Source organism: Curcuma longa, chromosome 21, assembly GCF_044706935.1.
Source record: "Curcuma longa cultivar G26 ecotype Majalengka, Jawa Barat chromosome 21, ITB_CL_G26_1.1, whole genome shotgun sequence".
Taxonomy (NCBI): Eukaryota; Viridiplantae; Streptophyta; class Magnoliopsida; order Zingiberales; family Zingiberaceae; genus Curcuma; species Curcuma longa.
In genome coordinates, this window is record NC_133881.1 from 13,749,594 (window position 1) to 13,766,222 (window position 16,629).

The 16,629-nt window shown below is 45.3% G+C and overlaps 4 protein-coding genes, 1 long non-coding RNA gene and 1 pseudogene across 5 annotated transcripts; 5 read left to right on the forward strand and 1 right to left on the reverse strand.

Moving 5' to 3' along the window:
• The first annotated feature begins 1,524 nt into the window (after positions 1-1,524).
• LOC141814379 (uncharacterized) lies at positions 1,525-2,214 on the forward strand. The gene has a single exon (XM_074702333.1). It carries the CDS (start codon positions 1,525-1,527, stop codon positions 2,212-2,214), a length of 690 nt encoding a protein of 229 aa, XP_074558434.1.
• A 328-nt stretch (positions 2,215-2,542) lies between these two features.
• Positions 2,543-4,304, forward strand: LOC141814299 (uncharacterized). The gene is made up of 3 exons (XR_012600480.1): positions 2,543-2,618; positions 3,714-3,800; positions 4,263-4,304. It is a non-coding gene; the product is annotated as an uncharacterized LOC141814299 (long non-coding RNA).
• An 893-nt stretch (positions 4,305-5,197) lies between these two features.
• On the forward strand, positions 5,198-10,811 carry LOC141814600 (SPX domain-containing membrane protein OsI_21475-like). Its single transcript, XM_074702538.1, has 11 exons — positions 5,198-5,292; positions 6,105-6,172; positions 7,382-7,502; positions 8,137-8,448; positions 8,542-8,646; positions 8,749-9,194; positions 9,279-9,580; positions 9,674-9,852; positions 9,914-10,104; positions 10,196-10,329; positions 10,429-10,811. Exons 2-11 carry the CDS (start codon positions 6,120-6,122, stop codon positions 10,665-10,667), a joined length of 2,082 nt encoding a protein of 693 aa, XP_074558639.1. The 5' UTR covers positions 5,198-5,292; positions 6,105-6,119; the 3' UTR covers positions 10,668-10,811.
• Positions 10,812-11,383: 572 nt separating this feature from the next.
• On the forward strand, positions 11,384-12,609 carry LOC141814195 (transcription factor PCF2-like). The gene has a single exon (XM_074702145.1). The coding sequence runs from the start codon at positions 11,462-11,464 to the stop codon at positions 12,416-12,418; it is 957 nt and encodes a 318-aa protein (XP_074558246.1). The 5' UTR covers positions 11,384-11,461; the 3' UTR covers positions 12,419-12,609.
• Positions 12,610-13,347: 738 nt separating this feature from the next.
• LOC141814196 (transcription factor PCF2-like) lies at positions 13,348-14,595 on the forward strand (annotated as a pseudogene).
• On the reverse strand, positions 14,548-16,518 carry LOC141814193 (pentatricopeptide repeat-containing protein At2g36980, mitochondrial-like). Its single transcript, XM_074702144.1, has one exon. The coding sequence runs from the start codon at positions 16,457-16,459 to the stop codon at positions 14,663-14,665; it is 1,797 nt and encodes a 598-aa protein (XP_074558245.1). The 5' UTR covers positions 16,460-16,518; the 3' UTR covers positions 14,548-14,662.
• Between the last annotated feature and the right edge of the window lie 111 nt (positions 16,519-16,629).

A 16,629-nucleotide genomic window follows, 5' to 3' on the forward strand; every position in this document is an offset into this window, starting at 1 on the left:
AATCAACAGAGCTGGCATAGTAGGTGTGACTCCTCTGACGATCAAATCTACACAGAGCCGAGAAAGAATATCTTCTTGGTAAGGTGAGTTCACAATCAACCTTGTCTCACTATACAAGGCTTGATGTGTGCCTAGTCCGCTGACATCATTCCTTTTCTTGTACAGTAGGTTGGGTGACATCCTCTTCTTTTAGTTATCTCCTACTATAATAATACTTAAGATGTTGTCATATATCAAATTGTTGGTTAGAAAATCATTAGTATGGATGATTAATAGAAATAAGTTGAGGGGATATCTACCCTCAAACGAAAATGTTTTTGCGGTCTCGATGGTGTGCGACGTTCCCCAGTGGAGAAGTTGTCGCAAAATCAGTCAGTTAGGAAAAGAAGAGGTTTGAGGGGTTTATTCGAGAAAGTACTCAGATAGATTTTTACCTGAGTGGGTAGACCGCCACTTCTTCGCTTGAGCGCTATGTTTTTAGGGGATATTCTCGATGGAGATGTTCTCAAACCACCACATTTCTCCAAGTCGCAAGACTTCCTCTGATTTATTCTTTTGTGTTTGGTCACGTTTCTGATCGGCACGTATAGATACCGAAAAAATTGAACACATCGAATAGAACAAATGGATCAGTAATGTGTCCAACAAACCAACTTAAGATGAACAAGTTAATTACATTCAATCAAACAGGCCTCATATCGAATCATTGAATTGTTAATAGAATCAACTAAAAAAAATAACGAATCATTCTTCTCATTCCTTTTTCAAGTTAGTTTTCCCTCTCTACATTCCCTTTTACCATTGAAAATAATTAAAATATAATAAATCAATTATTTTGGAACCTCTCTCTTCGCCTAAAATAATTCACTTCATTTATTTAATTATCTTTTCCTTCAATCATTTCATCCATCCCTTTCTCTTATCATCAAGTCACTTTCTCCATTCTTTCTTAATTCCGTTACATAACAAAACTCACCTCAATGACATATATAATATACGGTATATCATACGTTATTTTTGTCCGTTATATGTAGACACAACGTATTGGAATTATTTGGAATACGTTAATTAATATACCGCCAAATTAGGATTAATTAGGAACCGTACAAATCATTAATTATGGACTTAAATAGAGGCCGTCGTGGCTCTGTCCACTTGCGCGCTAATTAATTAGTTAGTTAATTATTTAATTATAATTTTTAACATTATTTAATCATTCCAGTAATTTTTTTAAAAAATTAATTAATATTTTCCTTTTCAAATTAAACCCATATTTGATTTAATGTCACATATTATTGGACACGTATATATTAATAAGTAATTAAATTAAGAGTTCACATCAGCGCAAGAAAGGACGAAGTGCAAATTGCCCCCTACAAACTGACTAAAATATAAAAACTACGCATGCGACAAAATGGACCGAAATGCAAAGTGCCAAGTATCATCCTTAATCTATATAAATTAAGAGCTGCTTAATCACATTCGTTAATTTCATTAATTAATCGTAATTAACAGTGGAAGATAATGCCGGGAAATGGGATCCTGAAATCCGCCGCCGCGGAAAACAAGCCGAAGTCGACCACCTCCGGTGCCCGCCGCTTCGTGGGAGTCCGGCAGCGGCCGTCGGGGCGGTGGGTGGCGGAGATCAAGGACTCGTCGCAGCACGTGCGGCTGTGGCTCGGCACCTTCGACACGGCAGAGGAGGCCGCGCGCGCCTACGACGAGGCTGCGCGGGCGCTGCGCGGCGAGAACGCCCGCACCAACTTCGCTGGCGCGGGCGCCGCCATCGGCGCATCCGCTCTGGCCGCGCTGCGGGCGAGGTTGAGCGGGGGGATCCGCGGCCTCGTGGGCGGCGGCGGCGGCATCTCTCGAAGTGCGCATGGACAGGGAAGCCGGAACAGGGTGAGCGACCAGTCGACGTTCGCCAGCATCTTCCACCGCCACGGCGGCGGAGGAGGCGGATTCCATCTCGGAGGAGGCAGTGGACCGGCCACGGAGATGGCGGTGCCGCCCAGCATCATCGTGCCGGCGAAGACGACGACGCCGGAGGACCCCGCGGCGCTTCCTGCCGAAGGTGCAGGGGAGGAGCAGAGCGCTCTTTGGCGGGAGGGAGAGGTAGCATCTGGTGTCCTCGGCGGCGGAGGAAGCAAGAGGTTCAAGGTGTCGTCGTCGGTGATCGTTCCGCCGTCGTTTAGTGGATTAGTGAGCGACTAAATGGAGTAATTAGTAATTAGAGAAGGTAATTAAGCTTCCTTCCGAAGGAAAGAGAAGTGACAGCCTGTAATTAAATTCGTCGACTAGAAATAATTTTAACTTCTTTTTTCCACATATCCAAAAATCTAAAAATGTATTATATGCAAATTTGTAAAACTAAACATTTGAAGCGTGTTTTAATAAATTACCCAAAGTATACGATGGGCTTATGGTTTGGTCTGATGTTTACGGTCCGAGTTGGTCTAAATTGGGCCGGCCCGAATCTCTCGCCGGAAATCCCACGACCAATACAAACCCCGCAGCCGTCGTCGGCGATGGCAATTGCGATGGCGATTGCGACGCGGACGAATCTGGTGGCGAAGCGATCGAGCAAATACCTGGCGGAGGCGCTATACTCACAAGAGGTGCCCTTCTCTCTCTCTCGCTTCGCTTCGAATTACGAATTGCTAGTCTTCTTCTTGTCGGTGTTGATTTGATCGGATACGCTCGATGGATAAAAATGGTGAAATATATCAAAAAAAGAGGGATTTTGATAATGGCGCTCTCAATCCCAATCCGTTGTCGCCCTTGATATAACTGGTGGAATTGACTGATCTCTTTAAGGTTATCCAATGTTCTTCATGCAAGTTAGGTGGTTGATTTGAACTCGATGACATGTCTTGAGGAGCTTGTTTTCCTCAACCTTTCTATCCTCAAGTTTGAGATGATGAATTCGTAACTGAATGAGAACTCCAAACAATTGTTAGAAAATTGATTAGAGGAAAGGTTCATCAATATCGTGGTAGTGAAGAACTCAAACAGAAACGCAGATTGAGTGCATATGCATTCACAAGAGTTTCTTTGAATTTAAAGGTCATTTGTATGACTAAATATTCAAGTAATAATTTGGCGATATTGTTATTCAAAACTAATGTTTCACTCCTGGCAAAATGATCTTCCTGGTTATATTTAGTGTCTTATATGAAAGTATCACCATTGCTCTGACAGATTCTTTTTATGATTCACCTAGTAAAATGAGTTATAAATACTTAGCTTTGCTTAAGAGCTGTGATGGACCTATGTTCTCAGGCACATAAATTTCTCAAGTAAGGGTCCAACTATTCTTTGTAGGTACACCGCACAAACATGGACTTGAGAAGAAAAACTTGTTATGAGTAGCATGCAACATTGTTTAGGTGTGATGGTTAGATAAGAGCTAGGAAGTGCTTGTGACTATTACTTGTGTTTGATTTTTTGAGAATGTGATCTCCATTTTAGTCAAGTGACATCTTTTCTATTCGAACTAAGAATTATGATTGGTGTTTCAAAGAGAATACGACAAATCTGATGACTTACCATGTAAGCATGCTAGGCTTAGAATTAGATGTTGGCACTTTTGTGCCTATGCCATACAACATGGATATTATGATGAGAAATACGTCACGATCTTCCAAAAAAATTCAAACATAAAATGATAACATATAGAAATAAACTAATTAAGCTTCAGTTGGTGGTTACAGGGAGTGAAGAATGTGTAAAGGATGTCACCTTTGGCACTGAAAGCATGTTGCTTACATATGACGTCCATGTTACTTACGTATTCAAAGGTACGACGTAAAAGATTCAATATAATGGCAAATCATGGGAGATCTTCATGGATTATTGTCTGAAGAATTGGGATATGGAAATGCACATTGATACGCTAATGGCACAATGTAGAAAGGGAGAAGCTAAGGAAGAATTTGAACCTTTCATCTTAACCTGATTGTTAGTTGACAGTTTACTGTGGAAGCCATCAATGTTTAATCGAGTCTTTTCGATTTTCTTAAAGAATAATAACTTTTGGAGCTTGTATTAAGTAAACGACAACAGCTTGTGATATATATGTTTCATGTAGCATAAAACTTTGAACTCTTAATTTTGCATTTGAACAACCATGTGTAGTTCTTAGTTGTTGAGATCATGATTCTTGAGTTGTCTTTGTTGCTTATTCTTTGCTAATAGTTGCTCTTGTTTGATTCATGAAAGCATAATCTTCTAAAAGTGATCTTTTTCCCTGAACTGATTAGGAAGGCATGAGGAGATGGATTACTTAGTGGCCGAAAGGACTACTACACTACCGTCGGGGGTCGGCTCCATTTTTTCTCCCCACTACCGCCAGTTATCTGCGCCGACAATGCCTTTGAGGGACCCATGGGGGATCAGCTAGACAGTTCTTAGCTTTTGATGGGCAAAATCACCATCAACCACAAGATGGAAGATAAGAAACCAAAATAGGGAAGCAAAGTTTCCTTAGAGGATGCTCCTCTATGGTTGCTAATGAAGCTGCGAGTGAAGAACAATGGTCCCAGGAGAGAACTCACACTAAATTGATCGAAAATTCAAAAGTTAGCCCAACCAAAGTGTGGATTGTGACATTACAATACAATCAAACACCATAAGTTATTTCAAGTAGATGATTTTTTTTGTTGTTCTCCTCCAAAGAAACTTGATATCTACGAGCACTTCATGAACATGCCACATGTTCCAATTTAAAGTAAGACATGGATTCATCATCTTTTCCATCATTACTTTAGTTGTGGAGCAAATGATTTTGGGAGTTTGAATCAAAAAAGTATATTCCTTTATTCGAATATTCTTATAATATTCTCATTTTTAGTCACTCTCGATGTTTGATTCGTGAAAGTATTTAAAATCTATTTTATTTCCATTTTCCAAAAAGAATGAATAATTTTAAAAATTAAAGAATGTTTAATTTATCATTAACCTAGAGTTCGTTTATATTTGTTTTGTTCAATTATTATGGCATTTATGGTAATTTTATCGATTGCATTTTCTTTAATTATTTAAAAAAATGAACAAAACATGAAATTCATAGAAATTAAAATTAAAATTTGCTAATTAATTTATTTTTTTAAAAAAATGTTAATAATAATTATAATTGATTAACCTGATCAGGTATATTTGTTGGTAACGATATATAATTTGCTATAAAAAACACGAAAATCGCTTGCACCCTCGTAGACCTCTCTTCGCTCGTCCTCTGCTCCACCGGCGAATCCATTCCCCTCGCCGGCGCATTCTCCTCACTTTCCTTTGGTGGGTCGCCCCTCGCTCTCCCTCTCTCATCCCCGCCAATGTATTGCTCGGGCATCGATTGCAAAGAGATCCAATTTTTACCCTTTGGTTTGCACTTTTGTTGCTTTTTTTTAATCCCGTTCTTCCTGAGTTTTCAAGAACGGCATTGATTTGTTGTTGTTGTTGAATCGACGGCTTTGTTTAACGTAGAAAGGAATCGCCTTTTTGTGCCTTCAGTATGGTACTCATTGTTTCTGGAGTCGTCATTGTGGTTATTGCAGCTGAAATTTCGCAGAACGAAAAGGGAGTGAATCGCCTGGTTTATCTTTATGTGTAGGAATTTTGTGGGTGTTCAATGGATGCCTTTGATAAGAATAAAATTATGACCTTTGTCGATCTTTAGTATCGAGGTTGTGGAGGAGTTTCAGGTATGAGAATTGAAGTGAGACAGAATATTCAGTACATAGTAAATCATGAAGGAGGTCATCCACTTCTATATCCACCCATCAGCGTGGGAGCTACTACAGGGAGTCTGAGTTTTACAAATTCATATTGCATGCACCTTCTTGTTGGATTTTTTTTTTCAAGGAAAATTGCGATGTTTTTTGGAATCTGCTAAATTCTGATAACTGGCCACTTTAATCTTTTGATACTTTGAAGGACTAACTTCTTTCGAAAAAGTGAAAGAAAATTGTGTGTTTAGGCAATGCTTAGGTTTTCTTTGGGTCAACGACTGTAATTGAAGCATATCTCGCATAGTTTGATTGTTCTTGGAGGAGAAGATTTGCAAGGTCGTATTATTTCCTGATTCCTTATGTTATTTTATTCAACAGAGTCCATTTTCCAGAATGGTCAACTTTGGGAAGAAGTTGACTGCGAATCGAGTTCAAGAATGGGAGAAGTATGCACTCTTTTGCTAAATCTAACTCTAATTGTCAAGCTTTTTCCTGGATCTAGATTCTGTCAATTTATTCTTATAGTTTGTTGTTGAGCAAGAAACATTAGTTAAAAATTATAATGCCAGCTGGGTTGGAACAATCCAAGATTTCATTGAATGTTGTTAATAATCTAACAGTTGTTGGTTTAGATTATTCAACTGCACTCTTGCTTATTGCACCAGACATTTTGGGTAATAGTTCATTCATATGTATGCACAGATTGTCATTGCATTCACAAATGCAGCATCTTGAAATTAATGGGTCATTCTTTTGCCTGCCTTGCTTATTTTCTCGAAACGAGGAGAGAGCCATCCAATCTTTTTGTAGCAACAAACATACATGCAACATTGTGCATCCCTTCTAATAACCAGCAGAGTTTAAACTCTTGTGACCTTTTTTTCACTTGGAAACTCAACTTTTGTTCTTTTAGATTGATAAGCTATCTTAACAATGGTGGATTTGAATGCTTATTTTCGACAATTCATTGTTTAGTTAGCAAAAATGAGTAATCGAAATAATAGCCTAGAACCTCTGTTTTGTTACTTTGATAAAATTTTGATGCATTTTGCTCATTTCTTAATGTTGTAAAAGTAATCTCGTGTAACCAACACAAAAGGGAAATATGTGTTCCGTACTCAGAGAAACTGATGTAAAAAATTTATCTGTTTTCTTACTCATGACTATGAATGACAAATCAGTTAAAGCATATGCATTGCCTCTCTCACATGATAAATTCCCCTGCTGAATGCCTTGTGAATGGTAGTGCTAAGGCACTGGATTCTTTAATTTCTCCATGCAATTCTCGAACAGTTTTTTGCTTGGTAATGTTTCGATCCTAGGAATATGCATGTTTGGTGTTTTCAGCTGATTTGCTTAGTATGTCAGGAAAACAGTTCAGTTGGATTGAATGTTTTATGCATTAGTAGAGACCTTTTTGAATCTTCCATCACTTTAAAGTCTAGTTAATAACTACCTATTTAATGGAATCACCGTCATTTATATACCCAAATCATAACTACCACTTTATCATATATATGTTGTTGTCATATTAACTATTATGTTATGCGAATGCATTCAGTTGCTGAGCTTCTAGATTGATTTTTCACTATAGCTGATTATGGTTATGCCTTATGTGTTTTTCATGAGCTATTTGACATTTACTACTATTCCAGGTATTATATCAACTACAAATTGATGAAGAAGAAAGTTAAGCAATATGTACAGGAAACTGAACAAGGAGGAAAAGAGCGTCAGCGTGTACTAAATGAATTTGCAAGGATGCTAGATGATCAAGTATGTAGATGGTTCATAGCTTATTTTTGACACGATTCCTTTACTTCTATCCTTCCAATAGGGCATATGACATGGAAATTATACTTTCTCACATTCGACTGGCACATGTAGTTCTCTCACTGTTCAGAGAGATTATAGTGTCTCTATGTAGATGGTGCATAGCTTTGTAGGAGCTGGTACGAGCATGAGCTGCATCTTAAACATAACTTCAGCTTGAAGAACTCGAAGTAACATGAATTTGTTCAAAATAAATGGTTGCATTGGGTGGCCGGTACTCTATGAAGAAGATATAATAGAATCAATTAACTATTTTAGTTCAAAGTTTGTAGTTTCCTAAAATTCTGGAAGCTTTTCTATATTTTCTGTTCCCAATTGGAATTCTTTGACATACCCAATGCGTCTTCGGAGAACTTGGTTTAGTTGTGCCAGTTGAGTTCGTTCGACATGAGGTAACAATCTCTGCCTGGTTTTTCCTCCATATGTACAATTGACTAGCACAACTGTGAATTGAAGCTTATGCCCTGAGTTTTCTAGATTTCAAGACTTAGTTTCAGAAAATTGTTTCTTATTGCTATTGTACTCGGTCAGTAGACTCCTCTACTTGGCTTTGTTAACTTCTTCATTCTATTTCTAGATTGAGAAGACCGTCCTCTTCTTTCTGGAGCAACAAGGGATTATTGCTCACAAGATCAAAGAGTTGGGAGAGGAGCGAACAGTGCTTCTCAAGTCACCAGATATATCTAAGATATCTGAATTGCGAGAAGCATATATAGCAGTTGGACATGATCTTTTAAAGCTTCTCAAATTTGTAGATATGAATGCTACTGGTATTCGGAAAATACTGAAGAAATTCGATAAACGTTTCGGCTATAAGTTCACTGATTATTATATCAGCACTAGATCAAATCATCCTTATTCTCAGCTACAACAAGTTTTCAAGCACGTGGTATGTCCTCTCTTTCACTTTTGTTCTTGATATTTTTCATTCTAGCTGTTGTAATTATACTGTTATAAAAGGCAGCATGATCTGTATCAATAGGGAATAGCAGCAGTTGTAGGAGCTTTGTCTCGCAATCTTGCTGAGCTTCAAGAGCGCCAAGGGAGCTATCTGTCGATTTATGATCAACCCTCAACAGCTCTGGTGGTAGGATATTTGATCTCTATAACTCGAATACCAAGTGCATAAACAAAGTGATACTTTTAATCCCTTTTGCTACAAGTTTTATTCTATTTTCTTTTGCATCAGGTGCAAGACCCTGTGATTTACTTGATACATGCATCAGTAGACAAGTTAACTCGCTCTACGAATTTCCTGCAATTCTTAGGGAAACATGCACTCATAATTGAAGAAGGGGAAGACCAAGTCGACAAGGAAAAATATTATTTTGTGTCTCTCATGTTGAACTTGGTTAATACCTTTCTTTATATGGTGAACACTTACATCATTGTGCCGACCGCTGATGACTACTCGACGAGCCTTGGAGCTGCTGCGACAGTTTGTGGGATCATTATTGGATCTATGGCCGTAGCACAAGTATTCTCTTCGGTTTATTTCAGTGCATGGTCTAATAAGTCATACTTTAAACCTCTGGTATTCAGCAGCATTGTACTCTTTTTGGGCAATACTTTGTATGCTTTGGCTTACGATCTCAACTCCTTGACGATTCTTCTCATAGGCCGTCTACTGTGTGGGTAAGTTAAATCTTCTATTTAACAGCTAGCCATACAGAGAAGCCTGGTTAGTTACAAACTGAATTGATTGATACTCAAATGCAGGATGGGGTCTGCAAGGGCTGTAAACCGTCGATACATCAGCGACTGTGTACCCCATGAAATCCGCATGAAAGCTTCGGCAGGTTTTGTCAGTGCTAGTGCTCTTGGAATGGCATGTGGCCCTGCTCTTGCCGGCTTGCTTCAAACTAAGTTCAAGCTATACGTGCTGACAATTAATCAAGATACTTTACCTGGCTGGGTTATGGCATTTGCTTGGTTAGCATACTTAATGTGGCTATGCATTTCATTCAAGGAGCCAGTTCACGAAGCAGAAGTGAAGCATGTGTTTCCAGACGACGATACCGGTATTATATATGTTTACGATAAGATCCATCTTAACTTCACATGAAAATGAAATGCATGTGTCCTTACAAAGTCTCGTGTTGTTGCGAAATTAGGTGATAATGAAGCATTAGAAAGTGGTCTAGCGCAACCTTTGTTGTTAAGTTCAGAGAAGATGCAAAATGATGAAGGAGACGAGGAGGAATGTAATGGTAGCGACGAAGGGCAAGAGGAATCTCACAAGCCCACGACTTCAATTGCTTCAGCCTATAGATTGCTTACTCCCTCAGTAAAGGTAAAAGAATGATCAAAGAAGTCCAATTTTTGAATTGCTTAATCACGACTGTGTGCTATAGGTCCAACTGCTGATATATTTTATGCTCAAATATGCAATGGAGATACTACTGGCAGAGTCGAGTGTCGTTACCAGTTTCTACTTCGGATGGTCTACGAGTTCAGTGGCGATATTTCTAGCAGTCCTCGGACTTACAGTTCTTCCAGTTAACGCCGTCGTTGGCACTTACATCAGCAACTTGTTTGAGGAAAGGTATCAAATTGTTTGAACTTGTATCAGTTTCTTCTTCTTATTGTTGATGACCTTGTGAAAATGTCAACTTATTTTGTTTGTGTTTTTGCAGGCAAATCTTGTTAGGATCTCAAATTGTGGTGTTGTTAGGAATACTATTAAGCTTCCATTTGACATCTACTTATACAATGCCACAATATGTGAGCTCTGCGCTGATCACATTCGTCGCCGCCGAAGTTCTTGAAGGTAAATTCCAATTCCAATTCTAGTTAGTAGATCTTACTATGATTCAGACGACTAGATTCACTATTACCATGATTCTCATTGAGCAAAAGTATATCGCAGGTGTCAACTTAGCACTTCTTGCCCAAGTCATGTCGTCGCGTCTCACACGAGGAACCTTCAACGGCGGTCTACTTTCGACTGAAGCAGGAACTCTGGCTCGAGTGGTAGCCGACGGCACGATTACGCTTGCGGGCTATCTCGGTGAAAACAGACTCCTGAATGTCACCTTGCTCCCTTCTCTGATCATCTGTGTAGGTTCAATTGCTGCCACTCTCCTCACTTACAACTCCATGTTCTAACATAATCGTTTGAGTAGACACTGCAAGATGTATCAAATTGCCATGTTGCAAAAAGTTCTCGAGTAGATAGATAGATATTCCTTATCGACTTGCATGATAGTGATTATGCAATAGGGAACATGTTTGATTCGGTATGACCTTTAAATTATATCGTATGAGGTCGTTGGGATGACGATTTTTTTTTATTGTTTTTAAGTTGAAATATAAGACATTTTGTTTATGTGAAAATAATTGAGAGATTGTCATTGGCGCGCCGAGTGGGGACCCAGCGTAGTGTGTGGTCCCCTATCTTTTGGAGCTGGGTTGGCTCCAGCTGTCCTCTTTATCGTTTGCCACGCGTACCTTTCCAGCCCCATCCATTTGTCTTACGCCCTTTCCCTTACCCGTTAAAATCCACTCAACTTTCTGCGTGAAATGATGAACCCACTCATCACCACCAATAGTCTTGCGACACGGGTTCGAGAGAAGTAACGAACCTAACCAGCCGTAGGGCGTACAGATCTGGGTAGGACACCGAATCGACACCGAGCGATGGGGGCCACACCGTCGGATCAAGGTCATGGAGAAAGATGGAAGACGGAGGACCCGATCGGATCGGACGGGTCGCGGCGCGAGAAGTCGGTGACGGGTGTGGTGATCTTGTTTGCTGGCCGTCCGATTTCGGAGGGGGGCCCATCGATGCGACCAAAGAATAAAAAGGGTGGGTGGTTCCCAGGGTTTAGTTGCTTGTCCTCCAACCCCACTCGAGAAGAAGGAAGAAGCGAGGGATCGCGTGGCGGGCGGCTGCGGCGGCCATGGATTCTCCGGCGAGGGAAGACGAGGACGGCGCGGGGAGACCGAGTAGTGGCCCAGCGGGTGGTCGCGGCGGCGGAGGAGGGTCAGTGCACCGTTTGATCGCGCCTAAACGGGAGCCCATGGCGTTCCTGGGGATCGGCGCGCTGCCCATGGTTCGGCGGCCCGCAGCGAGGACCAGAGACCGGCACACCAAGGTGGAGGGGAGGGGGCGGCGGATCCGGATGCCGGCCGCCTGCGCTGCTCGGATCTTCCAGCTCACCCGCGAGCTAGGGCACAAGTCGGACGGCGAGACCATCCGGTGGCTCCTGCAGCACGCGGAGCCGGCCATCATCGCCGCCACGGGGACCGGGACCGTCCCAGCCATCGCCACCGTAGTCGACGGCGCGATCAAGATCCCCACCGAGGCTCCCTCCTCGTCCTCGCAGTCTGCTCTGGCATCCACCTCCGGGGAGGAGGAGTCCGCCGCGAAGCGGCGCAAGAAGCTCCAGCCGACGCGAGCGTCACCGGCGCAAGCGACCAACGCGTCCGCTCTTGCCCCGCTCGCCGCGTTCTATCCGGTACAAGACCCTCTGCTGCAGGGGGGAGGCGCCATCTCCATGTCGACGGGTCTGGCGCCTCTCTCTCCCGCGGGGGTGCTGCCGATGTGGGCGGTGGGCGGCGCTGCCGCCGCTGCGTCCAGCGGAGTGAGGCTGCTACCTCCCGGAGCCCTGTGGATGCTGCCGCAGGCGACAGGGGAGGCGTCCGGGCAGCCTCAGATATGGGCGTTCCCTCCCGCCTCACAGTTCATCAACCTCGCCGGGACGCACCCCATAGCAGCGGCGCATCCAGGCGGCATGGTCTTCACCGGAGACACAGATGGCAAGAAGCAAGAGCTGCATCTGATGGGAGGGGCAGCGCCGGAGGCGGAGGAAGAGGAGGAGGAAGCGCCGTCGGAATCGGAGGAGGACGACGGCTAGTCGTTCGTCCTTATTCCTCCTCTTACTTTTTTCCTAATCAAATTCTGAGTACGGAATTATAATTTGTAGACTTTGTAATGGGGCTGGATGCAAAAATCCGCCTATATTTTTTCACTTGGAAGGGTGCGCACGTGCGTGCGTGAGGGAGGAGAATGTAATTTTGAACTCTTGGAATATTATTTCGGTTATTAGCTCGGTGGTCCCACTCCCACGCTGGTTGTGCCGCGAGTGAGGTCAAAGCTGCTCCGTGGACCGCGCAGGTGGACCACCACCTGTGTCTTCACGTGGGTGGCTTAGGTTTGGCCTGCATGTGCTCGGTGGGGCCAGAGGCCACGTCGCCGGTAGTTGGATAGGCATGGAGAACTAGTTATAGTTGAGCTTTATGTTTTGTTTTACGTGGAAATATCTTAAATCGAGTGAAAAAAAAGCAAATTACAATTATTTAAGTGAGATTTATCAATTTGGTTCGACTTAATTGGACAAACACAAACACATTTGAGATCATTGTATTTCAATTAGACTTTAATTGAAGCTTATCTTGTAGGAATTGATCATGATATATTTGCCCCAGGTGAACGACGTCGAATTGCTTTCTAGGTCAATTGCTTGTGTATTAAAACATGATTGTTGGATGAATTAATGATAAATAAAAGACATGATTTTCCTTGGTGTGGGGTCCTCTCTCGCCATTTACTAAGTCGGTGGTCCCTCTTCCTTTGCGGCTCGGTTGGCTCCAGCTGTCTTATTTTCCGCTCGAAACGCGTACGATTCCGCCCCACCCACTTTTTTACCCACTTTCTCCCTTACCCGTTAATTTTATCTACGCACGGAGCGACCAAGGAATGAAAAGTTACTGGGACCCGCTTGGGCGACCAATTAATAAAAAGGACGGTGGTTCCCAGGGTTTAGTCGCTTATTCTGCAACCGCACTTGAGAGAAAGGATCGATCAAGGGCGGCGGCGGAGGCCGCGGAAATGGATTCTCCGGCGAAGGACAACGCAAAGAGCAGAGGCGCGGCGGAAGGAAGCGGCAGAGGATCGGGGCACCGTCTGATCGCGCCGAAACCAGAGCCCATGGAATTCCTGGGGATTGGCGCGCTACCCATCATTCGGCGGCAGGAGGCGAGGACCAAGGACCGGCACACTAAAGTGGAAGGGAGGGGGCGGCGGATCCGGATGCCAGCCGCGTGTGCCGCCCGGATCTTCCAGCTCACACGCGAGCTAGGGCACAAGTCGGACGGCGAGACCATCCGGTGGCTCCTCCAGCACGCGGAGCCGGCCATCATCGCCGCCACGGGGTACGGGACCGTCCCAGCCATCGCGACCGTAGTCGAAGGCGCGATCAAGATCCCCACCGAGGCTCCTTCCTCGTCCTCGCAATCGGCTCTGGCATCCACCTCCAGGGAGGAGTCCGCCGCGAAGCGGCGCAAGCTCCAGCTGACGCGATCGTCACCGGCGAAAGCGACCAACGCGTCCGCGCTCGCCGCGTTCTATCCGCCGCAAGACCCTATGCTGATGGGGGGAGGCGCCATCTCCATATCGACGGGTCTGGCGCCTCTCTCTCCCGCGGGGGTGGTGCCGATGTGGGCGGTGGGCGGCACGGCAGCCGCAGCGTCCGGTGGAGGGAAGTTGATACCTCCGGGAGCGCTTTGGATACTGCCGCAACCAACGGGGGAGGCGTCCGGGCAGGCACAGATATGGACCTTCCCTCCCGCCTCGCAGTTCATCAACCTCGCGGGGCACAACCCGAAGCCGAGGCAGTAGCGATCGCACAGGGGAAGAAGGAAGGAATGCACCTGACGCGAGCGGTGGGCCAATACCAGCTGGAGGCGGAGGGCGAGGAGGAGGCGCCATCGGAGTCAGACGAGGACGACGGATAGGGTTTCTTCCTCCCATTTTTTCCCCTTATTTTTTTTCTTAATTAAATTCTGAGTCCGGAATTGTAATTTGTAGGCATCGTAGTGGGGCCAGATGCAAAAATCCACGTGCGTTAGGACTTAGGAGGGAGCGGGAAGTAATTTTAATTATTTAAAATTAAATGGCCCTACACTGGTTGCGCTGACCGTGTTAGTGGCCCACCATATGTGAGCATCACGTGTGTGGCTCCCGCTTGTGCTCAGTGGGCCCACTTGGGTGAATACAAGAAAAAAATAAAAATAAAAATAAAAATACCAGGAAAAAAACAGAGATTTTTATTTAATAAAAGTCACTTAATGCAATATATATATTATATGATATACCTGTTTCAAAACCCAGCAACTGCATTCACATCCACCAGGTGTTCGGTAGATTGCCTCCCAGACATAAACACCACAACCATGTCCTTCACCTCTATCCAACTACAGCCTGGAGACTTCTTCACTCCTTCCTCCATCATTCTCCTCCTCAGCCGCTCTGCTTCGTCCCATCGCCCATTGGCGCACAAGAAATTCGATAACATCACGTACTTTACATCCCTGTCTGCCTCCTCATTGTCAATCACTGTCCCGAGCAAGGTCTCTAGTGTGCTCTGCATCTCTCTCGGCACTCCAGTCGAGCTCCTTGCCTGTAATTCTGCTCTTCCAAGCATGTGGGTCACACAAGACTCGTGTTTGATGTCAGGTCGTAGTCCATGCACATCCTCCATTGTTTCAAGCACGGTTTTCCCTACGTCGATGAGGCCTGCATGGTTGCACGCCAAGAGCAAGCCCATGAAGGTGAACTTGTCCGGCGAAACACCGCTGATCACCATGTTGTCAAACACCCGAAAAGCTGCCGACGCCCAGCCGTGCGTTGCGAAGCCGAACAACATGGCATTCCAGGACACCAAATCCCTCACGCGCATTTCGTGGAACACTTTGCCAGCGCAAATGATGTCCCCACACTTAGAGTACATGTTCACTAGGCAATTGGACACGTACAAGTACGAGCCAAAACCGCTGCGAATTGCACAGCCATGGATCAACCTTCCCTTGCTGAGGACCGCCATGGCGGTGCAAGCGTGGAGAGCAGCTCCGTAAGTGAAGTCGTCAGGGCTAAGTGACTTCCTGATCATGTCAGCGAAGAGCGCAAGGGCTTTCTCGCCATGGCTGTTCCTCGCGAACCCGACGATCATCGTGGTCCAGGAGATGGCGTTGGTCTCAGGTGCTCTCTCAAACAAGGCAGCAGCTTGTTCCACGTCCCCAAACTTCATGCTGGCGTCGATCATGGCGTTCCAGGATATCAAAGTCCGATGAGGCATTGCATCGAACACCATCTGTGCGTCCCCGCGGGAGTTGAAACTTGCGTAGAAGCTGAGCAGAGAGTTGCCGACTTCCGTTGTTACACTCCATCCTCTTCGTAGAGCAATAGAGTGGATCATAAGGCCAAAGCTTGGATTTTTCATCTCGGAGCAGGCGTTAATGAGGCTGGCGAAGGTGGTCACGTCGCCATTGAATCCGCACATCTGCATCTCCTTGAAGAGCTCGACGCACGAATCACCGAGGCCCAGTTGAGCATATCCGACCATGAGTGTGTTCCAGGCGACGGTCGTCCTCGCCGGCATTTCGCCGAACAATCGACGCGCGTCCGGGAGTCGTCCTGAGACGAGATAACCACGGAGAAGCGCGCACCAGGTGACGTCGTTTCGCTCGTCCATTTCGTCGAACAACTGCGCGGCGTCCGATGGGCGGGAGCACTTGCCGTACATGTCGATGAGGGCGTTACAGACTGGGAGCCGGCCATGGAAGCCAAGGTGGAGCAGGAGGGCGTGATGCTGCTTGCCACCGCGGAGCTCCCGGAGGTCTGCGGAGGCGGAGAGGGCGGCGGTGAAGGAGAAGGGATCGGGCGTTGGCGCTGGAACGGCGGACGAGGATCTCATGCGGGCGAAGAGAGAGAGCGCCTGCACTGGGAGTCCACAGCCGGAGTACGCGGTGAGCATGGCGTTCCAGGCGACGGTGTCCCTGTCGGGCATATCGTCGAACAACTTCCGGGCGGCGGAGATGCGGCCGCGGCGAGCGAGACGGAGGAGCTCGGAGGTGGCGGAGATGAGATGGGCTCGTTTCGCCGCGACATTGCGATCCATCCAAAGCCTGGCCGCGCGCGCCTGCACAGATCACCGAGCGCCACCGGAGCATCGACGGCGCCTCTTCCACTGCAAATCTGACACCTGCTCTGCGAACCATCAGCGAACGGGCTCATGCACTGAAACTTCACCATGGGGAGGCCCCTGCTCTTCACGGGTGGTGGGCTTGG

Bases quoted from the DNA above. Each gene is read 5' to 3' on its own strand.
- LOC141814379 (XM_074702333.1), top strand. From the start codon at position 1,525: ATGCCGGGAAATGGGATCCTGAAATCCGCCGCCGCGGAAAACAAGCCG.
- LOC141814600 (XM_074702538.1), top strand. From the start codon at position 6,120: ATGGTCAACTTTGGGAAGAAGTTGACTGCGAATCGAGTTCAAGAATGG. The intron at 8,647-8,748 runs GTAGGATATTTG...CTTTTGCATCAG, and splicing joins AACCCTCAACAGCTCTGGTG to GTGCAAGACCCTGTGATTTA. The intron at 10,330-10,428 runs GTAAATTCCAAT...AGTATATCGCAG, and splicing joins CGCCGCCGAAGTTCTTGAAG to GTGTCAACTTAGCACTTCTT.
- LOC141814195 (XM_074702145.1), top strand. From the start codon at position 11,462: ATGGATTCTCCGGCGAGGGAAGACGAGGACGGCGCGGGGAGACCGAGT.
- LOC141814193 (XM_074702144.1), bottom strand. From the start codon at position 16,459: ATGGATCGCAATGTCGCGGCGAAACGAGCCCATCTCATCTCCGCCACC.